Source organism: Panthera onca, chromosome D3, assembly GCF_046562875.1.
Source record: "Panthera onca isolate mPanOnc1 chromosome D3, mPanOnc1 haplotype 2, whole genome shotgun sequence".
Classification (NCBI taxonomy): Eukaryota; Metazoa; Chordata; class Mammalia; order Carnivora; family Felidae; genus Panthera; species Panthera onca.
In genome coordinates, this window is record NC_138350.1 from 61881962 (window position 1) to 61909955 (window position 27994).

Below are 27994 nucleotides of genomic sequence, written 5' to 3' on the forward strand. Positions count from 1 at the left end.
GAAAGAGTGCTTTTTTTTCTCCATAGACGATAAACAAAGTGCAACTCCAACTCCCAGTCTTATAAGCATTCCATCAAACTTAGATTTGATTTGTGTTTTCCTGCTATATCTCTGATTCATTGAAGCAATAGCATGTGCTGTGTCTGTTCCTTCTCAGAGGAGTAATTGTTTTTCCTGTAGTTACAGTCTGCATATTACATATTCAGAAATACGGGGAGGAAAAAGCTATTGATGGGGGCTTCTGACGTTGGTAGACACTGCTTTTGTGATTGTCGGGTGAAAACATGGAAAATAATTTCAGTACTTGGTTTAAAATGATCATTTCTTCCTTTGAACACGGACAAAATAGTATAAAAATATTAATCAAATGTAACATTTTCAAGGCCTCTCACTCTAAGTGTACTCTTATTATATAACATAAAGATTTTAATTGATTGTGCTATTTTCTTCCGAACATTTTGAATTTCCTTTTTCATTTGTTGCCTTTCCAGTGATTTAAATGGGATTCCTGCTATAGCTGAATCCTTAGGGGCCTATAGTTGCACAGACAATCCTTTTAAAATGAATAGTGTCAACCTTTTAAGCCACAGAGGGGAGTTATAGTCTCCAATCTGTAAAGTGTTAGGCATCAGGATCTATAAATCGTTCCACTTTTTTATTTTTATAGCTATTCCAGTATGTCGAAATTGAAAGTAAACTTTGGATGCTTTGACATGTTTTTCTATGACTGTTAAGACCTTTCAAGGTAATAAAGGTTATTTACCTCACAAAATGAAATTGCCAGGAAGCAGGTAGCCCACTGATGTCATCTTACAATGGGTACCTGGACAGTTTTGTCTGCATTTCTACTTGAAGATGATAGGTTTCAAGGGAATACCTTAGAGTGCTTTGTAGAATCTACTTACTGCTGTGACCAGAAGATTCAGAAATGATTCAAATCTACGTCTTTTAGTCTTGATCTAAATTTGTCCTTCATATATAATTGTCATGATATAAATGACACTGTCGTCTGTATTTTATATGGACTTTTCTTTTTGTAGAAGAACTTTGGCTTGGAAGAGTTTTGACCTTTATCATGAGCACCAATGTAGACCCTCAGTCAAAGGAAATAGCTGTGACCATTGTGTGTTTACTTGGTGGTCAGGGAGACCTGAACAAAGCAATGGCTATATGTTCTGGTTATCTGTATTGTTCATTTGGAAGTGAATTTCTGTGTAAACACACAGAAAAAGACAATTAATATACTAAGGTGATGGAGATAGTCAAGGACTTTAAAGGATGGAAAGTTTTGGATAGGTTTTGAATAGGACTGTGTTGGCAGTTTTATAGTTTAGAATCACTGTCTATTTAACACTCCTAGGTAGTGTCCTGAAATGACCAAACATTTTGGAATACTGTGAATAGGAAATAGGAGTTTATGTTAACTGTTCTAGCTTATTCATCTACAACAGAGCTGTCCAATGAAACTTTCTGCAGTCATGGAAATTATCTATAATGCTGCACATAAGGCTACTGAACACCTGAAATGTAGAATGTGTGATTGAAACACTACATTTTTAATTTTGTTTGATTTTAATTAATTTTATTAGTATAAATACTATTTAGTCATATGTATCCTGTGGCTCTAGAAGGCTTCCTTGATTCAAGATTAAAGAACGCCTTCTTGAATTTTTGGCTTAGAACTTCTGTTGGGAACATGATATGGTGGCTGTAAGGTCATGGTTCAGTTCTTCATTCCACTTTACAGAAAATTCTAGGTTGTGAAACTCTACGACTTCAGAACAGCTGCTATTATCATGGTAAACCATTGCACTGGTTGGCTAATAGAGGAGGCGGAGAGGCTTTTACTTTTATCAGTCCTTAAAATTTTTCTGTGTGTAGGACTATTAGGGGTGTATCCGGGGCTGCTGAAAAATTTTAAGATATGGCATATGGCATCAGTTTCTTTGTAATCTATGAAGGGAACTAAGAGTTAAACACATGAAACAGTGATGAGCTAGGTAACATCAGCACAAGTTGTCTGAGAGGCAAGGCCTATTCTAGGAAATCAGAGAAGAGTGAACTCGTCAGGGTCTGTGAAGACTTCCTAGAAGAGATCAAGTGTCTCCTGTACTTGAAGGGTGAGTAGAATATGGAAAGGTGGAGATTGGAAGGTCTTTCTGGAAATTCCTACAACATGAGCAAGAGCACCAAGTGGGTGCGTACTAAGAGTGGTTAGGGGACTGACCTGACTGCAGTGTGTGTGCATACATTGAGGATAGTGGACGTTTGAACCAGATGCTTGGGGCCACAGAAACTGTTTTAAAATAGTCAAGGGGCACCTGGGTGGCTCAGTCGGTTAAGTGTCTGACTTGGGCTCATGTTAGGATCTCATGGTTCGTGAGTTCGAACCGCACGTCGGGCTCTGTGCTGACAGCTCAGAGAATCTGAAGCCTGCTTCAGATTCTCTCTCTGCCCTTTCCCTGCTCATGCTCTGTCTCTCTCTTTTTGTCAAAAATAAATAAATATTAAAATTTAAAACGGTAGTCAAGAGGGAACCATTGATGTTTTTGTTAATACAGGTGGAACATTATGAAGGTAGTTTAAAGAAGAAAAATTTAGGGGGCTTCTGGGTGGCTCAGTCAGTTGAGTACCCAACTCTTGATTTTGGCTCAGGTCATGATCTCATAGTTGTGAGATCAAGTACCCTGTCCGCTCCACACGGAGGATGGAGCCTGCTTAAGATTCTCTTTCAGGGTACCTGGTTGGCTCAGTTGGTTAAGCGTCCGACTTCGGCTCAGGTCATGATCTCACAGTTCATGGGTTCAAGCCCGCATTGGGCTCTGTACTGACAACTCAGAGCTTGGAGCCTGCTTCAGGTTCTGTGTCTTCTTTTCTCTCTGCCCTTCCCCTGCTCGTGCTCTGTCTCTCTTTCTCAAAAATAAATAAATATTAAAAAATTGATCCACTGAAATCAATTTAAAGCCTCACAGTCTAGCATTTGTTATTTAAAGAAAAATGAAATAGAACAGAGTAGCAAATATTAACATATTGTTTATAGAGTATTTTTGAAACTTTTTTCCCGTTTTTTGGGCATCTGTGTGTACCCACATGGCTGTGTGTCCTGAGTTGTGATATAAAATGTGTTTGTTAGTATGGCTTGTTCCCATGAGAGGAGTTAGAAAACATTGGTGTCTGAGATCTAATTCAGATCAGTGGTTATATGACTCGGCAATTATATAAGCAGTTCGGGTGTAAAAATACATTAAAAATTTCTTTAACCCTCCAAAACCATAATTTTGTGATACACAAATTTATATATGATTATATATGGATTTTTGAGAAATGGGGAGATTGGATGGGAAAAAAAACAATTTAAAATTATTTTGCAAAAGTATGTTAATGAGAAGTTAGCTTCAGAGTAGTTTTCAAAATAAGAGAGCCATATGTAATACCAAAAGTATTACACAGATTATGAAAATATTGTTTGAGTTACTTGGTAGACATGGGAGCTTAGATGATTTCTGAGGATGGTAATGCTGTATGTACCTTATAAAGTATTAGGAGAAAATGTTGGCATCAAAAGAATATCTAGGATATTATACAAATTAAGGCATTATTGTTATTAATTTACTTTTTTATAAATGGTTGTATATGTGCCCTACTTTTCCACTTTCATTGTTTTTAAAATTTTTAAAGTTTATTTATTTTGAGAGAGAGAGAGAGAGAGAGAGAGAGAGAGACTGACTGACTGCATGTGTGTGAGGGAGGGGCAGAGAGAGAAGAAGAGAGAGAGAATCCTAACCAGGCTCCACACTATCAGCATGGAGCCCAATTCGGGACTTGAACTCCCAAACTGTGAGAGCCAAAATCAAGAGTCAGATGCTTAACTGTCTGAGCAACCCAGGTGCCCCTAATTTTCCACTTTTAAAGAGTGAGGGAAGAATATGTTTCATTTCTTCCGCTTATTTTTTGCAAATGTGAATTAATCAAGTTTTGTGGAAAAGAATATGTATTTACAAAATGAATCTGAGTGTCATTTCACCTCTTATGAATTTTTAAGGTATGTGATAGTGGAATGTGAAGATCAGGACACTCAGCAGAGAGATCCAAAGACCCATGAGATGTACTTAAATGTAATGAGACGATTCAGCCAAGCATTGTTGAAGGTAACCATTTAATGTAGGGGTTGCCAAAAACACCGTACATGGGCCAGATCTGGTCTGTTGCCTGTTTTGGTATGTCCCATGAGCTAAGGGTGGTTTTGATGTTTTTAAATGGTAGAAAAAACCAAAAAGAATAATATCTTGTGACATTTGAAAATTATGTAAGATTCAAATTTTGGTGTTCATATGTAAAATTTTATTGGAACATGATCATGTTCATTTGTTCTCATATTGTTTATGGCCACTTTTGCACTGCAATAACAGTTGTATAGTTGAAATGGAAACTGTATGGCCAACAAGACCTAAAGTGTTTCTTCCTTGATCTTTTACAGAAAGTTCGTTGACTTCTGATTTAATGAAATAAAACTATACATGTAACAAATTCCAGAACTTTGCTTTTTTATTTCCCTTTGTCTTTTCTATTTTGTTTATCAAGATAGGTACATTTTTAGAAATCTGACAATGGTCATATTGCAGGTACTTACTACATAACATATTTTTGCTTCCTTAACGGTTGTTAAAATCTATGTAGAGCCATTTTCTCCTCTTAGGTGTTGTGATTCTTAAAGCACTGTGGCACAGTGCAGCCAGCAGAGGGTGCATGGGCAGTGAGAACTGCCACATCATTGATCTGTGATTTGCTACAGAAATGTATTACTTCACAGCATCTTTTATCTGCAGTTTCATGTTTCATGTTCTTAAAATTTTAAAGCACATCTTATTGAGCTCTTTGAGCCTAAACATTTCTATAGTTCTCAGAACTTCTCTGCATTTAGCTTATTGGCAGATAAGTGCTTGGTTGTCTCTTCTAACGTCAGTCTGTCACAGCTTTTGTCATCTTGTGAAGAAATTTCATTTTCTCTGAGCTTAAATTTCCTCACTTTCAAAATGAGGATGATAACATTTGCTCTTATACTGATAAGCCACCCTTATCAGTTTATTGAGAAGATTAAATGAGAAAATGTATTTTATAATATGAACTGGGTATTCACTACATAAGACTTTATGGCATTTAATTTTTATAACTTACATTTTATGAAGCAAGCATGCATTATGTTGCTATTTGAGTGCTTTCCTTTTTTTTTTTTTCCCCAGTAGAGTTTTCGTTCCTTGAAGGTGATATTGTTTCTGCCATATGCCCAGTGCATTTCTAAAGACATCATGGGCTTTCAGATACTTACTGAGTCAATGAGCAAATGCCTTTTGGGTGAATGAATTCTGTCTTATCACATGGTTGTATTTGAAAAAAAGTGCTGTTTTTGATAGATTAGTATTCGCTGAAGACTCAGATAATTTTCAACTTTGGAAGAGTTGGCAGTGTTTAAATAAGCTAGCAGTTTTCTCATTATCTCTGAATCAAGATAATTAATCTTTTTCAATTTCACTTTGTATTGAAGTTTGTAGCTATTAGAAGAATAAATAAAGATCACCCATGCTATTAAAGAAACCCTGATCATTATGCTACACAGAACTAATTTTCCTTTCCTTTGAATCCCTTCAGGGTGATAAGTCTGTCAGAGTTATGCGTTCTTTACTGGCTGCTCAGCAGACGTTTGTAGATCGTTTGGTGCATCTAATGAAGGCAGTGCAGCGTGAAAGCGGAAATCGTAAGAAAAAGGTAAACCTATGGGCTTTGCTTTTTATTTTTGAGTAATGATGTCTTGGTATCATAAAATACTGAGTCCTGGTACTATCTTTTTGGGTTGATCTATTTTATGAAATTCTTATGCAATTATAATAATAGGAGGATTTATAAGTATTGATTATATACAGGATCCTGTTTTATGAATTTATATCTGTATAGGTATAGATAGATAGATTTAATCCTCACAACAACTCTGTAAGTTAGATGATGCTATTATCTCAATTATAAGAACAAATAGGGGTAGAGGGGTTAAGTAATTTGTCTACCATGCTCAGCTAGTAAATATTATAGTTGGGGTTTGTTCCTAGGCATTCTAAGTCCATATATATATTTTATTTATTTATTTTGAGAGAGAGGGTGCAAGTGGGGGAGGGGCAGAAAGAGAGGGGGACAGAGGATCAAAAGCGGGCTCTGTGCTGACAGCAGAAGGCCTGATGTGGGGGCTCAAACTCCCGAACCATGAGATCATGACCTGAGCTGAAGTTGGACGCTTAACTGACTGAGCCACCCAAGTGCCCCTCTGTGTCCATATTTTTAATCTACAGTGCTTTATTGGGTCTCATTTTAGCATCTTAGCATCTTTGAATATAATCTGTTTGATGTGGAAAGGACCTGTACAGATCATTGATACTGGAAGCACTCTGAGAAAATGAAAGTCCAGAGTGACTTGCCCAAGGTTGCAGAATTAGTTGTTCGTGACCTCACTGGCTTTGCATCTGTTCTCATGGCTAGAACAGGGATCTTTCCATCAAGTAAGGCTTCTACTTGATGACAATAGATGAGTATTTGTTCTTCATATGTTGTTTTTCCTCATCACTAGCCCAAATGATGTGAAGGATTCACTCTGAATCTTCTCTTTACATAATCCCATCACAGGCAGATCTTTCTTAGTGATCTTTGTAAAAGAACACAACACACTTTACTGTTGTTCTTCAGACTTGTGAGGGGAAGGTGGAGAGAGGAAAAGGTGAAAAATTGAGTCAGGAGTTCAAAGGCAGGGGATCAGCTGTAAAGAGAAATGCTAACAGATAAGTGTGTAAGGAATAATATTCACAAGGTTAAGAAGGAGAAAATAGGCGGAAGAGAAACACATTTTTATTGAGATGACCTTTTTTTTGTTGTTGCTGAGAAAAATAAGAAACCAAAGTTAAATAACTAAATCCCTACTGCTGTTCCTTCTGGAGCCGCTCTCTCCAGAGGTGCCTGTGTGAGGGAGCAATGTGATCCCACATACCCCTTGCAGGAATGTCTGTTCCTGTGGCTGTCAGTGTGGGGCATAGATTTCAACCAGCTTGTTTTTGTGTGGTGTGCTCTTCTTTTTGGCACACACACGAGTCTCTGGCTACACTTCAATTTTAGCTATCCTGGAGGATAACTGACTTCTTACCTATTTGAGGCATCACTTAAAGCTTCCTGAAATAACTTTTGTTTTTACCACACAGCCTAATATTTAAAAAAAGTTTTTTTAATGTTTATTCATTTTTGAGAGAGAGACACAGAGTACGAGTCGGGGAGGGGCAGAGAGAGAGGGAAACACAGAATCTGAAGCAGGCTCCAGGCTCTGAGCTGTCAGTACAGAGCCCGATGCGGGGCTTGAACTCAAGAGCTGTGAGATCATGAACTGAGCCAATGTTGGATGGATGTTTAACCAACAGCCATTCGGGCGCCCCCAACATTTAAAGCTTTCATTTTGAATGTTGTTAAGTATTCTCTTTTCACTTTATCATTCTTTAGGTGATAATATTCATGTATTTGTTGTATAAAAATGTATTTGACATGCCTACAGCATGGATCTAGGGATATAGCAGCAAACATAAAGATCTCTATTCTTAGAGAGTTTTGGAGGAGAAAGTAAATAGAATAAATAAGTGAAATATGTAGCGTGCTAGATACTGTTGTATGCTATAGAGGAAAATAAAGCAGCAAAGGAAGTAGGAAGTGCTGGGTTTGAGGAGTAAGGCAGTGAGTGTTTCACTTCTAAATAGAGTGGTCAGGAAGACCCCACTAAGAAGGTGACATTTGGACAAAGACCTGAAGCAGGTGAGGGAGCGAGCCATATGAATATTTAGAGACCATTGCAGCCAGAGGGACACCAAGTACAAAAGCCCTGAGGTGAGAGTGTATGCGTGTGTGTGTGCACGCGCGTACGTGCGCACGAGAGATAGAGAGATGTATGTGTGAAATAGGAAGAAGCCCGGTGTATTTGGAACAAAGGGAGAATGGGGGAGAGCAGTAGGGGATGAGGACGGAGGACAGAGATAATAGGGACACAGATGGAATATATCCTCGTAAGTCATCACAAGGACTTATGACTTAAACACTGAGTGTAGAATCTGTTGGGAGTTTTGAACAGAAGAGTGACGTGACCTGACTTTGGTTTTAGCAGCAGTACTCTAGTTGTTTGTTTGTTTTATGTTTATTTATTTTTGAGACGGATTAGAGTATGAGGAGCATACTCTAATGGGAGGGGCAGAGAGAGAGAGGGAGACACAGATCTGAAGCAGGCTCCAGGCTCTGAGCTGTCAGCACAGAGCCCGATGTGGGGCTTGAACCCACAAACAGTGAGATCATGACCTGAGCTGAAGTCGGATGCTTAACCAACTGAGCCACCCAGGTGCCCCTAGTTGTTTATTTATGTTAAAGTTTATTTATTTTGAGAGAGAGAGAGAGAGAGAGAGCAAGCGCGTGCATGTGTGTGTGATTGGGGTGGGGCAGAGAGAAAGGGAGAGAGAGAGAGAGAGAATCCCAAGCAGGCTCTGTGCTATCAGCGCAGAGCCCAACCCGGGGCTTGATCTTGTAAACTGTGAGAAGTTGAGCCGAAGTCAAGTGTTGGACACTGAACCGACTGAGCCACCCAGGCGCCCCTCCTTTATGATGCATTGCACATAATTTTATGGTGCTTTGCAAACACTTTAAAGTTAGTAGAATTAGTTTTTATGTCTTTACCCTGTATATTATAAACTACCTTTACATTTTAACTCAGTTCTTTCTGATTTGTTCTCTTAGAACGAGAGACTACAGGCATTGCTTGGAGACAATGAAAAGATGAATTTGTCAGATGTGGAACTTATCCCATTGCCTTTAGAACCCCAGGTGAAAATTAGAGGAATAATCCCAGAAACAGCTACACTATTTAAGGTAATTGTGATGGATATCTAATGCATATCATTGGAACCTAATTCTGTAAAGCAAAAACACTCCCTTCAACAATGATTACGTTGCAGACAATATCTATAATTTTGTTTGATTTAGTACATGCTAGATAAAAAATTGTCTTTTGTTTATTCAATGTGTCTTGATTTAAAGATCTTGTATTACCAGTAGGCATTTTTATGTGAAATGTGTAAAATACACTTTTTTTTTTAAACTGTGGGCTTTTTAATCTTTAATTTTTGAACTTGTTATTAATTAGAACCACACCTACTTTTTCCATGTAAGCTTTAAAAAAAATAATTGCAAAACTGATATTACTCATTCAGTTCATAAATCCATGTAGTAACAGTCTCAGTTAACCTTTTTAACATTTCTTGATCTGATATCTGTTCTTGTGACTTAAATTTTTTCTTGTATTTTCAACTAGTAATTCTCATTAGTCCTTTATAGCATGTCACGCTTCTTTTGGCTGCCCACGACTTGGATAGTTAGAAAGAGCTGGTAGCAGCCACTTTTTCCACTTAGTCCCAAGGAGTGAGCAGCATTAGCTGTGAAGCATCATTATCTGTTGGGCATCATAAAGAATGGTCTCAGGGATACCTGGTGGTTAAGTTTTGTGATTCTAGGGGTACAAGGCATAAGTTGCACTCAGATATTACTTTGTATCCAGAAGAGAAAGGGCTCATAGGACAATGACTTATTATAAAAAGGGGTGTGATTATAGTAAGAAGTAGTTTGGAATTTTTTCAAGGGTGTGTTTAAAGGCAGACTATGGCTGCACATCTCATTCAACTGAAAGGCTGAGTTTTATAAAGCAGCACTGAACCTTATTGCATGGTATGGACTCTGATAGTTTCTATTCTTTTAAGAATTATTCTGTTCCATTAAGTTTTAAATTTAACTTGCAACTTGTTTAATTGGTTTTAAATCTCATTAATGGATTATTACCTGCAATTTGAAAAATACTGGTACAGGAGATAAAATGCAAATATTTCTCAGCTTGTGCTTACAACCCACTGGAAGCTGAAATGTAAAGAGTTGTACACAGACATTAACAACCAGTATACCTGTATACAACTGGTGTTCCTTTGGACTTGAACTCTCAAACAAGATCAGCTTCTAATATTCACATTCCCTGAGGACTAAATGAGAGCAGTAAATCAAAAAGGTAGTTTTACCAATTTTTTGAAACAGGATGAGTTGAAAGCAGGAGTTGTAAGAGTGGAGTATAAGAATATACCTGCCACTATTGTTAGGTAGATTCTGGACCCATTTTCTCCTGAAGTATGCAGATAATTATGTCTTACATGCACAAAATGGGTAGCCAATAAAATACCATGAGATGTATTTTTGATCCTGATACTCAGTTTGTTTTTTTTTCTTCCAACCCTAAAGTATGTGAGCATTCTTGAAAATTCTGGATTGGAGTTTAGGGTTAATGGTTTTAGGGTATTTACTACATAACTCTATCATAGTAATACTTTTTTTTTTTTTTTTTTTAAGAGATCGAGCTCATGCACAAGAGCAGGAGTCGGGGAGGGGCAGAGGGAGAAGGAGAGAGAGAATCTTAAGTAGGCTCCATGCCCAGTGAGGAGCTCCATCTCAGGACCTTGAGATCATGATCTGAGCCCAAATCAAGAGTCAGAAACTTAACTGACTGAGCCTCTCAGGTGCTTTTCTATTATAGTATTTTTAAAAAAGTTTATTTATTTACTCTGAGAGAAAGAGAGTAGCAGGAGTGGGAGAGGGACACACACACACACACACACACAGAGAGAGAGAGAGAGAGAGAGAGAGAGAGAGAAAGAGAAAGAGAATCCCAAGCAGGTACCCTGTCAATGCAGAGCCCAATGTGGGGTTCAGTCCTACCAACCTCGAGATCATGACCTGAGCTGAAATCAACAGTGGGATGCTTAACTGACTGAGCCACCCAGGCACCCCAGTCATAGTAACTCTTAATCATTTTTTGGGTCACAAAAGCCTTTGAGGTAATTTATAAAATATATTTTTGCTTGGGGTGATAAAAGGATACTCCAAACTTAAGATAATTTAAATTCAGAGTTTTAATACACAAGAGGTTGTAAGTTCTAAACATATATTCACTGAAGCATTTTTGATGCCTTTTACCCCTTCATTTTATGGGGAACTGTTCAAGCATGCAGCAGTGTTTAAAGAATTATACAGTAAACAACTATATATACCTACTGTTTGACTTTTGTTAACATTTTATGTATTTGTATTTGCTCTGTCGCAAATTTGTTTATCCCTCTGTCTGATACTTCTTTCTGTTATTTCTCATCACCTGTGTAAATTAAGGTTGTAATGGCTTTCTTTGTCAGACACATTTCTTTAGACTATCATACATTTTTTCAAATTTCAATATTAAAGAATTTTTTTCCCCTCAGTGATCTAAATTAATAGGGCATCTTTTTCTGAACAGTTTTCTGACCTTTTATCTCCAAGTAGGTATCTCAGTGTGCTACTACTCCACATGAGGTGGTTTCTAAAGTGAGTTTAATTCCATTAATTATTGATTTAGACACATTTATAAACTACATTGGAGATTTCAGCTAGTTAAGGGAAAGATTCAGGGCAAAAATATAATTATTCCAGAATAAAATATATAGGTATTTGAGACCTCCCCTCATTTATAAAAGAGGAGTTTGAGTCTCAAAGCTGCATGACTAATCGTATGCCTGCTATTAGTAACCATGGCTCATGACTTTCTATCTGGTGCATTTTTTTTTTAATGTTTGTTTATTTTGTGAGAAGAGGAGAGTGTGTGTGTGCATAAGTGAGGGACAGAGAGAGAGAGAGAGAGAGAGAGAGAGAGTTCCAAGCAGGCTTTATGGTGTCAGCGGGGCTCAGTGTCACAAACTGAGAAATCATGACCTGAGCCGAAATCAGGACTTGGATGCTTAACTGAACTGAGCCACCCCTCTATCTGGTGCACTTTTATGCTGTGGTTTTATCTCATTTATTTCATTATGTCTGTAATACTAAAATGATGATGGCAAACATAGATAGAACATCTGCTTTGTATCAGGTGTGGTGCCAGACTCTTGTTCCTCTATGGGTTCTAATCACCTTAGCAGCTGTGCAGAGGAAGTGTTACCTTCATTTTACAGGTGAGGAAACAGGGTAAAGAATATGTGCAAGATCCAACATCTAGTACCTGGTGGAGCCTGGATTCCTATCTGTGACTGACTCCAGAGCTTTTGCTCTATATGCTGTGCAATCTTATGAGTATTAGCTAGTTCGTAGTTTTCTTCAAGGATTCCTATTGTGTCTTGTCAGCCCATTTTGTTTCTTTAGGTTCTGCTTACCTATTTGTTTACCTTATGTGTCAGCATTTCCTATGTGCATGGTAGATCTTTGTGCATTAATTTACATCCATATTTGAAAACAATATTTTTATTTTCAGAGTGCTCTTATGCCTGCACAGTTATTTTTTAAGACAGAAGATGGGGGCAAATACCCAGTTATATTTAAGCATGGGGATGATTTACGCCAAGATCAACTTATTCTTCAAATCATTTCACTCATGGACAAGGTAACTATAACTTTATATTGGCAGGGACCATTTTTTAATTTTGGTTTAGTATATATGCTGTGAATGGACACTGAATTTTTTTTAACATTCAGGTGCAATCATAGGAAGCTCAGCAATCTCCAGTTGACCTTAAACAACTTTAGTTGTTTTTATGCACTGCAGAGTGACTCTTGGGTTGAGTATAAAATGAAATTGCAACTGTTCCTTTTTTTTTTTAATTCTTTTTAACGTTTATTTATTTTTGAGACAGAGAGAGACAGAGCATGAACAGGGGAGGGTCAGAGAGAAGGAGACACAGAATCTGAAACAGGCTCCAGGCTCTGAGCTGTCAGCACAGAGCCCGACGTGGGGCTTGAACTCACAAACCGTGAGATCATGACCTGAGCCGAAGTTGGTTGTGCAACTGACTGAGCCACACAGGTGCCCCTGCAATTGTTCGTTTTTATTAAAACTCTTTTCTCAGTTAAGTTCTCTTGATGTCGAGTTTAGTAACTCCCTTCCTCTTAGTCAACTAGATCTTTTTCTTCTTTAAATTGCGTCTCTGCCTCTGGCTTTTAAAGGAACGGATTTGTCCTCATTTCCTTTTTTTCTGAGTTCTAAAATACTTTGTGACTAGAAAGAGCTGCATAAATGAGTTGGAAGACCCCCAGTGTTGATTGAAAACTATTGACAGTGATTTAGAATAAGTTTAAAAAAATTGACATTCCATCAAGTAAGTGCTTAATAAATTTATTTTTGAAGGTCAAAGTACAATTAATTTAGTAATCTCTTATAATAAGCTATTATAATACTTACCTGCAAGACTGCTTCAGAACAATCTTTATACTTGTTTGGTTAATGTATTTTATCATTTGATCAAAAGCTGCTACGGAAAGAAAATCTGGATTTGAAGTTGACACCCTACAAGGTATTAGCCACTAGTACAAAACATGGTAAGTTTATTTTACACCATGGTTGTTTATTTAAGTGTCTAACAAGTATACTTTTCCTCTTTTAATTGAAAGTTAAGAATGCTAGAGATTGAATTCATTTGTAGCACTGAAGGCTGACTGGGCCTCTTTCCCTTTCTCCCTGGCTCCCTCTTGAAATCAGCATATTTGTAAGACAAATTAATACCTTTACACTGTATTTCTTTGCATTCAAAACTGGTTGTAATTTACAGTAGTTTTTTTCATACTAATCTGTGTCCAGAATCATCATTTGAGAGTTACTGTGACCCAGAGTGACTGTATTGTGCTCTTAAAAAAAGCCACTCAGCAATGATGCTGCCTCTGAACTAGTTTTTTTTTTTTTTTTTTTTAAATATAGAATGATAGCATCTAAGTCTTTCTGAGATTGAATAACCTCTGGAAATTTGATAGACAGTTCCCTAGGAATGCTTGCCTACAGCCTATTGTCAATTCCATAGTCTTGATACTCTCAGAGCTTCTCACCCTTCGATACCTGGGAAAAACAAAAGTATCCATTTTAGGTTTCTTGGCCTTCTGCTGGCCACCCTCAAATCTTTTTGGTGGTGGTTTAATTCCTCTTCTCGCTTTCTCTTGGAATGATCTTGTTTAAAGTGCACATATGATCTTTGACTATCCTGCATAAAATGATTTACTCACTTCCATTCGCTCTTTGGACAAAGACAAAAGCCTTAGCTTGTTTTACAAGTTCCAGCATCCTGTGACACACTCCTGTACCTGTCTCTCAAGCCTCTCTTTTTTCAGTCTCCCCTTGCTTCCCAGGCATTAGCCACATGGGCCACCTTCCATTTTCTCGAATGCACCATGCTCTTTTCAGCCTTAAGGCCTTCATTTATGTTATGATCATTATCTTTAGCATCCTTTCCTCACAGCTTTACCTATTAACTTTCACTGTCCTTCAAAGCATGGCTCAAATGTCAGTTGCCCTCTGATCTCTATGGTAATTTAGGTCTCCCTACACTATTCTCTTTCACAGTACCTTTTTATTCATAATATTTATCCCAGTAAAAATTGCAGGCTTCTTCAGTGTATAAAGGCAGGGTCAAAGCTCTGTTTTTTATTGGCAAACTTATTATTGCATGGGAGAAAATCAGTAAATATCTTTTAAGTGAACTGATACACACTATTCCCTGTTTGTGATACAGGAATGAATGAGACATTTCTTATTTAAAGGAGTATACGGTAGTTTCCTTCATTCAACTTTGATTTTTCATAATGTCCTCTTCCTTTTTGGTAGTTTAAGGGATTTATATTTCTGTCATTTCCAGGAAATGGCAGAACATGGAGTATTAGATAAAAAAGGCAATGAACATAATTCAGTTTTAGGCTTAGTTGATTGATATTACATAATTTCAGAGTTCTTAAAGTGATTTTAAATTTGGAATATTTTTAATTGGCATATGTTATAAAAGTACAGAAAGAAATTTTTGTGCATATTTAAGAAGCTTAGCTATTACCTTTTTTCTGTGTATACAGTAATAGAAATTGCCCTGGAGAAACATACAGATTAAATCAGTTTAATTGAAAGAAGAGTTTACTTCTAGTTCCTATGACTCAAATCCCAGTCTAAACTTAATATATTGTTTACAGACTCTTTAAGTCATTTGAGTATGCAGTGTATGCATTTGAAAATGAAGGTTATTCTTAGTAGAACCCTTATTATTTTTATTGCTTAACCAGTGTTGCGCTTAATGCAGTGCATGTATTTCTGTGTAGGCTTCATGCAGTTTATCCAGTCAGTTCCTGTTGCTGAAGTTCTTGATACAGAAGGAAGCATTCAGGTACAGAACCAATTTTAAATGAGTTATGCAATTCATGAATATAATATCGTTTTAAAAAGTTCAATCTTCATAAAAAGTGTGTAGAGTTAAAAGTGCATGTTTCATTTTATCACTGTTCTTTCCTTGAGTTGTTTTCCTTTTCTCAGAAGTGAATAATACTAAAAGTTGCAAATTCTTCCATGTTAGTATGTACAGATGCTTAGTTCCTTAAACGGTGCCTAGCACATAATAGAGGAGTGGGAATAAATTTTATTTTATTTTTTTTTAATTTTTTAACATTTATTTATCCTTGAGACAGAGAGAAACAGAGCATGAACGGGGGAGGGGCAGAGAGAGAGGGAGACACAGAATCAGAAGCAGGCTCCAGGCTCTGAGCCATCAGTCCAGAGCCCGACACGGGGCTTGAACTCACGGACCGTGAGATCGTGACCTGAGCCGAAGTCGGAGACTCAACCGACTGAGCCACCCAGGCGCCCCAGAGGAGTGGGAATAAATTTTAAAAGTTTGTTAGTTTATAGTTATCTTATATTCCAAATTATGGAAATTCTACAGTGTGTTTAACTACAAATTAACATTTGGCTATTTCCAACTTTATGGTTCTTCAGAACAGTACTACATGCTCTTGCTCACACATATTTTGCTCATTTGTTTTTAAGACCCCTCTTTTCCCCTTCAACCTTGTTGCTGTCCTTTAATATAGGAATAGGTGAGCAGTTCCTAGGATTATGCCATGTGTGTCTTTGAAAATTTTTACACTTTATAGACATGGATCATTTCTTATCACATCTTAATGGTTAATTTGTGTTATTTAAAAAAATTTTTAGTGTTTTATTTATTTTTGAAAGAGAGAGAGACAGAATACGAGCTGGGGAGGGGCAGAAGGAGAGGGAGACACAGAATCTGAAGCAGGTTCCAGGCTCCAAGCTGTCAGCACAGAGCCCGACGTGGGGCCCGAATCACAAACTGCCAGATCATGACCTGAGCCAAAGTCGGATGCTTAACCGACTGAGCCACCCAGGCACCCCAATTTAAATATGACTTTCTTTTTCCCTGTGTAAGAAGAATGTATGTAATTTACACAAAAAAACGTGGTATGCCTGAAATGAAAGCTAATACAGGAGGGACTTGACAGGGGATATTTGTTACAATGTGTTTTTGTCTTTCCCAGTTTAGTATGTAATTCAGTATGGAGTTTAGATTTGCAGAAAAGCATTATTCTCATTTCTTGGCAAAGCAAGTGGTTATACTGTTCTTTGGTTTAAGGAATAGTCACTTGCAGTAGTTAAACATTCATGCTCACTAGAGTCTTTTGGGTTTTCTATGTATGTAACACATCATCTGCAAATAGTGAAAGTTTTACTTCTCCCTTACAAATTTGGATGCCTTTTATTTCTTTTTGTTGTCTAATTGCTGTGGCTAGGACTTCCAGTGCTATGTTGTATAAAAGTGGTGAGCGTGGACATCCTTGTCTTGTTCCAGACTTTAGGAGAAAAGTTCTCAGTTTTTCCTCCTTGAGTATGATGTTAACTGTGGGATTTTTATATAAGGACTTTATTATGTTGAGATACGTTCTTTCTAAACCTACATTGTTGAGGTGTTTTTTTCTTTTTATCATGAATGGATGTTGTACTTTGTCAGATGCTTTTTGCATCTATAAAAATGATGCAAAGATAATTTTAAGAATAAAAATTATTCTGGGGCGCCTGGGTGGCTCAGTCGGTTAAGCGTCCGACTTCGGCTCAGGTCATGATCTCACGGTCTGTGAGTTCAAGCCCCGCGTCAGGCTCTGTGCTGACAGCTCAGAGCCTGGAGCCTGTTTCAGATTCTGTGTCTCCCTCTCTCTCTGCCCCTCCCCTGTTCACGCTCTGTCTCTCTCTGTCTCAAAAATAAATAAACGTTAAAAAAATTTAAAAAAAAAAAAAAAAGAATAAAAATTATTCTTTCTCTTATTAATGTGACATACTACATTGATTGATTTGTGAATATTGAACCACCCTTGCATTCCAGGAATAAATCCCACTTGATTGTGGTGAATGACTTTTTTTTTTTTTTTTTTGTATTCTTGGATTCTGTTGGCTAATTTTTTTTAAATTAAAAAAAATTATTTTTAATTAATGTTTATTTTTGAGAGAGAGCGAGATTGACAGAGCATGAATGGGGGAGGGACAGAGAGAGAGGAGACACAGAATCTGAAGCAGGCTCCAGGCTCTGAGCTGTCAGCACAGAGTCTGACACAGGGCTCAAACCCACAAACTATGAAATCATGGATTCATGAGCCAAAATTGGATGCTTAACCAACTGAGCCATCCAGGCGCCCCTTGGTTTGCTAATTTTTTTTTTTTTTTTAAGATTTTGCATCCATGTTCATCAGAGATACTGGACTACTAGAACTGATGAATGAATTCAGTAAAGTCGCAGACTACAAAATCAAGGTATAGAAGTCTATTGCATTTCTATACGTTAATAATGAAGCAACAAAAAGAGAGGAAAATAATCCCATTTATAATTGCACCAAAAATAATAAAATGCATAGGAATAAACTTAACCAAAGAGGTGAAACACCTGTACTCTGAAAACTACAAAACACTGATAAAAGAAATTGAAGATGACACAAAAAAATGGAAAGACACTTCATACTCATGGATTGAAAGAACAAATATTGTTAAAATGTCTATGCTAGTTGGGGCACCTGGGTGGCTCCGTTGCTTAAGCATCCAATGTCAGCTCAGTTGATGATCTCGCAGTTTGTGAGTTCGAGCTCCGCGTTGGGCTCTGTGCTGACAGCTCAGAGCCTGGAGCCTGCTTGGGATTCTGTGTCTCCCTCTCTCTGCCCCTCCCCTGCTCTCACTCTGTCTCTCTTTCTCTCAAAAATGAATGAACATTAAAAAAAATGTCTATACTACTCAAAGCATTCTACATATTTAATGCAATCCCTATCAAAATGCCAACAGCATTGGGCTCTGTCTGGGCTCAGAGCCACCTGGGTGGCTCTGTCAGTTAAGCGTCATCCAACTTTCGGTTTTGGCTTAGGTCATGATCTCACAGTTTTGTGAGTTTGAGCCCTGCGTCAGGCTCTGCACTAACAGTGTAGAACCTCCTGGGATTCTGTCTCCCTGTGCTTCTCTCTCTATCCCTTCCCTACTCATGATGTCTCTGTTTCTCTCAAAGTAAATAAACTAAAAAAAAAAAAAAAGAAGAAAATCCCTTAAAAAACTACCAACAACATTTTTCATAGAACTAGAACAAACAGTCCTAAAATTTGTATGGATCCACAGAAGACCCCATAAATAGTCAAAGCAATCTTGAAAAGCAAAATTGGAGTTATCACAATTCCAGACTTCAGATTATATTACAAAGCTGTAGTAATCAAAACAATACGGTACTGGAACAAAATTAAGACATACACATCATTAATACAGAATAGAAAGCCCAGAAATAATCCACACTTACATGATCAGTTAATCGTTGACAAAGGAGACAAGAATATGCAATGTGAAAAAGTATCATCAGCAAATGATATCGGGAAAACTGGATAGCTACATGCAAAAGAATGAAACTGGACTACTTTCTTAAATCTGAAAATGGATTAAGGGCCTAAGTGTGAGACCTGGAACTGTAAAAATCCTACAAGAGAGCATAGGCATTAATTTTTCTAACATCAGCTGGTAACAACATCCTTCTAGATGTTGTATGTAGATGATGTCCAAGGCAAGGGAAACAAAAGCAAAAATAAACTGTTGGCACTACATAAAAATAAAAAAGCTCTGTAAAACAAAGGAAATGACCAATGAAAGTAAAAGACAGTCTGCTGAATAGGAGAAAGTATTTGCAAATCACATATCTGATGAAGGGTTAGTATCCAAAATATATAAAGAACTTACACAACTCAATACCCAACAAATAATTGAATTTAAAAATGGGCATAAGACATTTCTCCAAAGAGGACGTCCAGATGGCTAACAGACACATGAAAAGATGCCCAACATCACTCATCATCAGGGAAATGCAAATCATAACCACAGTGAGATATTACCTCATTTCTGTCAGAATGGCTAAACTCAAAAACTCAAGAAACAACAATTGTTGGTGAGGATGTGGAGAAAACAGAATCCTCATGCACTGTTGGTGAAAATACAAACCAGTGCAGCCATTGAGGAAGACGGTATGCAGGTTCCTCAAAAAATTAAAAATAGAACTATCCTATGGTCCAGTAATTGACACTGCTGGGTATTTACCCAAAGAATATGAAAACACGAATTTGAAGGGATATATGCATCTTTGTGTTTATTGCAGCATTATTTATAATAGCTAAACTATGGAAGCAGCCCAAGTGTCCATCAATAGATGAATAGATACTAGGGCGCCTGGGTGGCTCAGTCAGTTAAGCATCCTACCCTTGATTTAGGCTCAGATCATGATCTCACGGTTTGTGAATTTGAACCCCGAGTTGGACTCTGAGCTGACAGATCAGAGCCTGCTTGGGATTTTCTCTCTCCATTTCTCTCTGCCTCTTCCATGTTCATGCTCATTGTCTCTCAAATTAAATAAACTAAAAAAAAAAAAAAAAAAAAATCGATGATGCACGCTTGCACACACACACATAGGAATATTATTCAGCAATTAAAAAAGAATAAAATCTTGCCATTTGCAACAGCATGGCAGGATCTAGAGGGTATAATGATAAGTGATATAAGCTAGTCAGGGAAAGACAAACACCATATGATTTCACTCCTATGCAGAATTTAAGAAACAAAACAAATGAACAAAGGAAATAAAGAGAGATCAAAAAACAGACTTTTAACTATAGAGAACAAACAGAACATTAGCAGCAGGGGGGTGGATGGAGGAATGGGAAGAAAAAGAAAAGAAGATAGCTGGGGCTCAGAACATTAAACTGCCTAGGGTTGATGTTTTGCTATGCAGTTTTCCAACTGTGTAACCTTGAGTCACTTCTTAACCCTTTGTGCACAGAAGAGTTAACAGGGCAGACCTGAGGCTATTACCTTTAGAAAGGTCTGATTGCTAAGTTAGCCTTTGACTGGTATTTGGGAACTTGGCTTTCAGTGTGTTATTCCTGTGTTCTCTGATAAGAGTGGTTCAGTGTGCCTAGACTGTACAAATAATTTGGTTTACAGTGAACAACTTGCTTTCCTTCTAGAATTTTAACAGTTGCTAGACAGAGGGTAACTTTATGACCAGCCCCCAGTAAAAACCTTGAGTGCTGAGTCTATAATGGGCTTCCCTGGACAGAAACATTGCACCCAGATTACTTTTTTTTTTTTTTTTTTTTTTTTAAATTGGCATTGGAGAAAAGTAGTATGCTCAGCATATCCCCTCATAGAAGAGAGCCAGGAGGCTGACACATGGATTTCTCCAGACTTTGCCTGTGTATTTTCCCTGTCCCGATTCTACTGTGTATACTTTTGCTTTAATAAGTGTCACTTGTGGTACAACCATATGTTGAGTCTATGATTCCATCTAACAAACTTGTCGGAGGTGTTGACCTCCTAACATACCCTTTAGGTCTCAGTTTTTGCATCTTTGAAATTTGGATAATAATTTAATAGTCTCTGCCTCTAGGATTAGTACCTGAAAATGAGGTGAAGTGTATGTAGAGCTTTAACATAGTTTCTAACTGAAATTATTATTTAATAAAGTTATCAGTTATTACGTTGCTGTGTGCAATTGTGATTTGGTAAAATAAGGACAGTGCAGTTGGTATATTGATTCTTGGTTTCATGTCTGATCTGTGTAAATAGTTTTGCTGAGTCAGAGGTTATTCTCATGTTCAACTTCAATAGACAATTAAAACGTATTTTCTAAAATAGTTGTTTTTGGGAAGTTATTCTGTTTCTCATTGCTATACATCTTTGCCTAATCTTAATATTGTCAGACTTTTAAATTTGGAATTGTAGTTTTAGTTTTCCCTAATTATCACAGGTTGAACATTAAAAAATATATGCGTAGGCTATGCATTTCTTCTGTGGAGTCCTTATTTACATCTTTTGTTCATTTTCCTCTTGGGTTGTTTGGGTCTTATTGATTTATAGGAGTTGTTTATATATTCTAGGCATAGATCCTTTGGCAAGCCCAAGGGTGTTCAGAAAAGCTGAAACATAGGGTAAACTTTTTTTTTTTTTAAACAGCATGTTACTTGTGTTTTCAAATAGTATATTCTGTTTTTCTTTAACATCTACATGTAAGGGAATAGTTCTAGTTGGTAATCAGAAAGAAAACAAAACATTATTTTCCCCACTGTTTTCAGACTCTTTGGACACTCTGGTGCATGTATTGTGTCCCTATAATTCTTTTGTTCAGTTAGCATCTCTCTTATATTTATCTTTCCATCAATTTCTCCTGGGAATTATTGGCACTTTCTAATCATTTTTATTGAGCTTTTTTAAAAAATTATTATTATTGATGTATCATTGACATACAGTATTATATTATTTTCAGGTGTACAACACAGTGATTTTGACAATTACATACATTATGAAATGATCACCATAAATCTAGTTACCGTCTGTGACCACGCATAGTTATTATAAGCAATATTATTGACTATATTCCCTGTGCTGTAGTTTATATCCCCTTGACTTATTTGGTTTATAACTGGAAGTTTGTTAATGCTAACAGTGTTTCAGTAGCTACACTTAACAAGTAATTTCAATAACTCATGTTCACTTTAAGGAGAATGTATGATACATAAAACCCCCTCATTGTTTACATTCAGAAGAAAAGTGAAAAAAAAGTGATAGAGTATAGAGAAATAAAAGTAAATTCATTTCATCTAATGTTTTCCCTAAGGTGTAAAAGTAGCAGCATACTTTTTTTTATCTTAACTGTCTGCAAGCACAGTAGTAAGACTGATTCTTAGAATATACTTTTTAAAGTCCACATTTTATAATTATTGACTAAACATTAGGCCAGGCACTTGGTCATGTTTTACAATTGCAAAATGTCTGATTTGTTAAGGATTGTATTGAGTTTGTAAACATGTAAATTATATCTTTTCAGAACTTCTTTAGAAAATATGCACCGAGTGAGAATGGACCAAATGGAATCAGTGCTGAAGTTATGGACACTTATGTTAAAAGCTGTGGTAAGTTTTTCAAGCTCTAGTTTCCACTGATGCACTGAAGTCAAGGAAATAGGCTATCCTGATGTTGCTATATTCATACACATTAGTACACTGTAGGATTTTATCTTACTTCATGTGGGCTGCTCTAACAAAATACCAGAGACTAGGTGGCTTGTCGGCTGGAAGTCCAAGATAAGGTACCTACTTTGTCAGTTGACGGCCCTTTTTGGGGAGAAGACTTTTTTGTTGTATCTTCATCTGGCAGAATGGGCTAGGGAGCTGTGTGGACTCTCCTTTTAGAGAGCACTAATCTCATTCATGAGGGGTCTACCCTAATGATTTAAGCACCCCCTAATACCATTACATTGGGCTGTACGATTTCAACATGTGAATTTTGGGGGCCACAAAGACATTCAGATCATAACATTTCAATTCTCTATAAGAAGATGACTAAAAGATATACTGATAGAAGAAGTCAATTAATATTTTGACATAATAGTAATTAACAAGGTATAAATTCTGTTTAGTCTTTGGTGAATGTATCTTTGCAATCAGTTAACTGTGTTATTATTACAAGTTATCTCTTCCTGGAAGCTGTTAATTTTCTCCAAGATTTTCCCTGTGTTTGAGTAACTACAATTAAAGAGACTGTGGGAAAAGTCTCAGCAATAATTATGCTTTAGATAAATCTCAAGAGCTATGTTAGGAGGATGCCTCTCATGATATTTTATTTTATGGTCCCTTCTGGGAAATAAGTAGGTAGTAGAATGCCAGAGGGATTAATTCATATCGTTTCGACCATTTATGCCTACCTATCCTCATGAAGTTTATGTTCTAGAGGATTTTTTAATTTTCTTAAGCACTTTTTTGTTTGTTTTATTTGTTTTTGCTTTTAATAGCTAGATTGTTTAAAAGAGGGTTAGTAAAGGAGTTGACACTAGAGTTAGCCCTGGATGGGATATGGTATATAAGTTGTTCCTGTTTTAAGTTCCTATTTATACCTAAGGCAAAGTAGGTAAGGGACTTTAGACACATGTAACAGTTGTATTTAAACTTTCATATCATTTAATGGCTTATAAACTGATTCTTATACATGACATTTAAAAATTTTTCACGATGTTCCTATGAGGTAGTATTCCAGATTATTTTAGACAACATAATTTACTCCCAAATTTATACTAGATGATATATAAAGAAGTACATCTAGTTGGCTGAGAAGTATAAAGAAAATGTAATATTGCTGGGAACTTTAAAAGCACTGAAATAAAACATGTATGTGTATATTAAAATCCTTTATGGTTTTAATTGTATTTTTACTGAAGGAATATAACGTGGTATGTGTAACTGTGCTCTCCCTTAAAAATGACCATGTACAGTGTATTTAGATTTAAAGACTAAAAAAAATTATTGAAACATTCTAGAGAAAATGTATTATTTCTTTTAGTTCCCCTTGCTCTCCCAACTCTGTATTTCTCTTTTCTTTCTCTCCTTGCCTGCTTTCCTTCTTTTCTTCTTTCCTTTTCCCCTTTCTCTTCTTTCCTATTTTTTTTTTTTTTTACCTTCAACTCTTGTTTTCTATGTTCTGAAAAAATTACGTATCATCTAAAGACTAGGCAGGACATCTAAGATCACTCACATGACAGTTCATAGTTCATACTGTCTTTTATAGCAAGACTTGTCTGTCAAGTGTCCTGTACGTGGCTTCTCTGTGGCTTGGGGTTCTCAGAGCTGGCTTCCAAGAGGAAGTATTCTAAGAAACAGGAAGTAGAAATTGTTGGTTTCTGATGGCTTGGACTGGGAAGCTGGTCATTTGTCATTTCTGTCATAATCTCTTGGTCAAAGCAGTCACAGAGCTTGCCCGGACCCAAAGGGAGGGGTTATAGTTCCCACCTTGAGTGAAAAGCATGTTAAAGAATGTGTGGCTATTCTTTAGTCCACCATGCCTAATTACTGAAAACTTTTTAACATCATGAATCTATTTAATAAATGAATGCTAACTTTTTCTGCTTGAAATATATACACACACATACTATCTATAAATATTGACTAAAATTTTGAAAGCCCTGCTCACTCTTAGTAAAATTACTGGAACAGTATATTATGGTTGCATGTCGTAATTGTTTTATGTAATGTTCTATTACATAAATGTTCTATTACATAAAATGTCTTTTATGTAATGTTCTATTTTTTTCCAAGACCTAATGAAAATATGACTGGGTTTTTCATATAAAAAAATAGCCATTTCAAATTGAACTTCTTGGGGCACCTGGGTGTCTCAGTCAGTTGAGCGTCTGACTCTTGACTTCAGCTCAGGTCATGATCTCACAGTCCTGAGGTCAGGTTCCGTGCTGGGTGTGGAGCCTGCTTAAGATTCTCTCCTCCCTCTTTCCCTCTCCTGCATGCTCATGCGCTCTCTCTCTCTCTCTCTCTCTCTCTCTCTCAAAAATAAAGAAATAAGTTAATTAATTGCACCTCTTGGATACTTCAGTTCAAATTGGATCTTGCTCCTTTCTTTCCCCAATATTGTACTTTTATTCCTTTCCTGATAATCGATTTGATGGCAAGCCTTCTCTTCATCTTATTTTGAATAGCCTTCTTTTTCCTTTGTACCTTGTTGTGTTACAAAATAATCATTTGTATTTTAGGGTGTTTGGTATATTGGAGGTTGAAAGCCATTATTTGAGTTTTTCATTAGAGGATTTAGTGATCAATAAGTTGCTACTTTGTACTAGAATCTGATTGTTGGACATTATCATATAGATGTATGTATAAGTTTCATTTTAGAAAGCAAAGGTTTAGATTTTTGGCAGAGTGTAAGAAGAAAGTGATAATAGTTTTGGTGACAGTTTTTTTCCAGATTATGCAAGGTATCAAGTATATTTCATGCAAGTAAATAGAACATTAATTATTTTTACAAATATATTTTTGCTAAGTAAAGGGAGATACTATCATTTGGTTCTCTAATATTTCTCTGAATTTTACATCAAAGTTGTATTATAATACCAATTTAAAGATATTGTGCATTTCATATGGGCTCAAAACACTAACGGGCAGCATCCTTTTGACAAAATTCTCTTGGACAATCTACTCTGTGCCATTTCATATTGTTCTGAATCTGTTATCTGTGCTTTAAAAATTTCTGGGGATCATCTGACTCTTAATTCATGTCTTTTCCAGCATGTTCTCTCTTAAGCATTGATACTTTGAATTATTAGGACACCCTGATTTTACCACCCCCCTCCCCCATTTATATACATATGAAAGAGAGAAGATCATATGTTATCTCACTTGACTTAAAAAACAAAACAAAACAAAACAAAACAAAACAGCGGTGCTTGGGTGGGTCAGTTGGTTAAGTGTCTGGCTCTTGATTTTGGCTCAGGTCACGGCCTCATAGTTTGTGGGATCGAGCCCTGTGTCATGCTATTAGCATGGAGCCTGCTTGGGATTCTCTCTCCCTCTTTCTCTCTGACCCTCCCCTGCTCGTGCACTCGCTCGCTCTCTCTCAAAACAAATAAACTTTAAAAGAAAAAAACAAAAAACATCTATTAAAATGACCCTTAAACATATTTATGACCTTAACCCACTGAGGCAGGGTAAAGGCTCTTTCCCATACATTTCCCATTTCCATTGGAAAATAATCCAGTAATAATTACTGTAAAAGCAAACATGATGATAGAAAGTAGTATATAAAAACATCTTGCTTTGTCAGTAGAGACAGGCAAAATTCATGGCATGTCTAGTTGTGTAAAAATTTTAGGTCAAATGTACTGTTGCTACACATGTGAATCATTACTCTGTAGAGGCAGCTAGACAATGAAACAAAGTAAATAATGATAAAACTAATTTATAATGAACCAAAAGATAAGCTGCACCATACAACAATTCAAGTATATTGATACACAGTGATGTTCTTTTGGAAAATTGCCAGTGTTGTAACAATGTTCTGATGCACATTATCAGGAGTTTGCTATCCTTCACAAGTATTGAGTGGCAGCCAGATTGCTAAGTGACTCACGTATTAGAGAGCTCGGTGTCCTAAGTTCTTATGTGTTCTCTTTATGAATTTCCTTTAGCACGGCGCTCACTAATGTCGGAGTGGAGGGCCATTAGTCGTTTGTGGATTGCATATTTTGCAGCAGTTTTAGAGCAGCACCACTCCAGCATTCCCACTGTAATCCCTGGACCAGCAGCATTGGCTTCATCTGGGAACTTGTTTGTATTAACAGAATCCCAGGCCTTGCCCCTGATGTTTTGATTAGAATCTTCATTTTAACAGGATTCCCAGGGGATTCTAGTACATTAAAGCAGAAGGGAGTACACAAACTGTGGTGTGTATAGCAATCACTTCCTAGCACTGCCCCGAGAAATTCTGATGCAGCAGGACTGAAGTGGGCCCTAAGGGTTTGCATTTTTAAGAAGCTTCTAAGGGTGAGTGATGCTGCCAGTCTATGCATCATTTTGAAGAGCAGTTTCCTAGCAAGAGTCAAATCAGTTTCTTCCTACAACCTTCCTCATAGTAAGTATTTTAGGATTTTTAGGCCACATGATCTCTGTTGTACCCATTCAGCCAGGCCAGTGTCGTGCTCAAGAAATAGGTAAATGAATGGATGTGGCTGAGTTCCAGTAAACTCTATAAAATATAAAAACAGAGGAGGTCCCACTTTGGCCGTCAAGCTGTATTTGCTCACCCTTTATGTAAGTGGCCCTCAAGTCCCCCAGTGGACCACTTAATGTGTCAACAATTGTATTCAGCTGAAGTTAACATAATCTATAGTGATGCACACACACAAGTCATTTTCTTTTTTGTAAGAAGCCCAGATGTCAGTCATTGTAGTTGCTTTAGCTGCTTATGGATGTTAGGGCCAACCAAGGTCTTTGTGATTCTCTTGGCCGTCTCCCAGTGGTCCCAAATGACTATTGCAAATGCAGTCATCATGTTTGCAGTCCAGCCAACCAGGAGAAGAAACCTAAAAGGCTCACTTCCCAGCTCAGCCAGCCCCATCTTTAAACATGCTCATCACAAACCTACATTTGCTTATAGTTCCCTGGACATGCCTAAGTGCAGGTGAGGCTGGGAAATACAGTCTTTTACCTAGGCATGGTCTTGTCTCCCAGATCCTGGTTTTGTTTTAAGGAAGAAACAGATTAGATAGTGTGTAGACAAACTAGTAGTTCCTGTCACACTGCGGGCTATGTTTTGAGAATAACTGATTTGTTACAGTTTAGTGAAAATTGTTAGTAGACCAATAATATGATTAGAAGCATTTTTTGGGTAATAGTGTGCTTTCATTCATTCTGTACATATGGATACATTTTGAAATATATAAAATGTATAATTTCACCTGTAATTAGTCTATGGTTAGTTATTCTAAACAAATACACTTGAACTTAAATATCTTGAGTGTTGCATCTGTCTAAATAGCCACTTTGGGGAACAGGAGTTATACAGTGCAGAAGTGGCTTGAGCCAAGGACTTTAGAGTGAGAGTTAGGTTCAAATCCCAGCCTAGTGACCTTGGACAATCTCGTTAACTTCTGGAGCCTGAGATATTTTCATTAGAAGGATAGTTACAATACTTAACTGGCATCATTAAGGGCTAGAGATGATGAATGTAATGTGCCTACCTAAGGGACTAGCTTTCAGTAAGTTGTAACTATGATTAATT

General features: G+C 37.0%; 1 protein-coding gene across 1 annotated transcript in view; it reads left to right on the top strand.

Moving 5' to 3' along the window:
- The window catches only part of PIK3C3 (phosphatidylinositol 3-kinase catalytic subunit type 3), a 145479-nt gene that overhangs the window by 74778 nt on the left and 42707 nt on the right, over positions 1 to 27994 (top strand). Inside the window, exons 14-20 of the mRNA XM_060613717.2 lie at positions 4043 to 4148; positions 5647 to 5763; positions 8797 to 8928; positions 12368 to 12496; positions 13359 to 13428; positions 15181 to 15245; positions 22263 to 22347. Coding sequence (XP_060469700.1) covers positions 4043 to 4148; positions 5647 to 5763; positions 8797 to 8928; positions 12368 to 12496; positions 13359 to 13428; positions 15181 to 15245; positions 22263 to 22347 — 704 coding nt within the window. The remainder of the gene's footprint in view (positions 1 to 4042; positions 4149 to 5646; positions 5764 to 8796; positions 8929 to 12367; positions 12497 to 13358; positions 13429 to 15180; positions 15246 to 22262; positions 22348 to 27994) is intronic.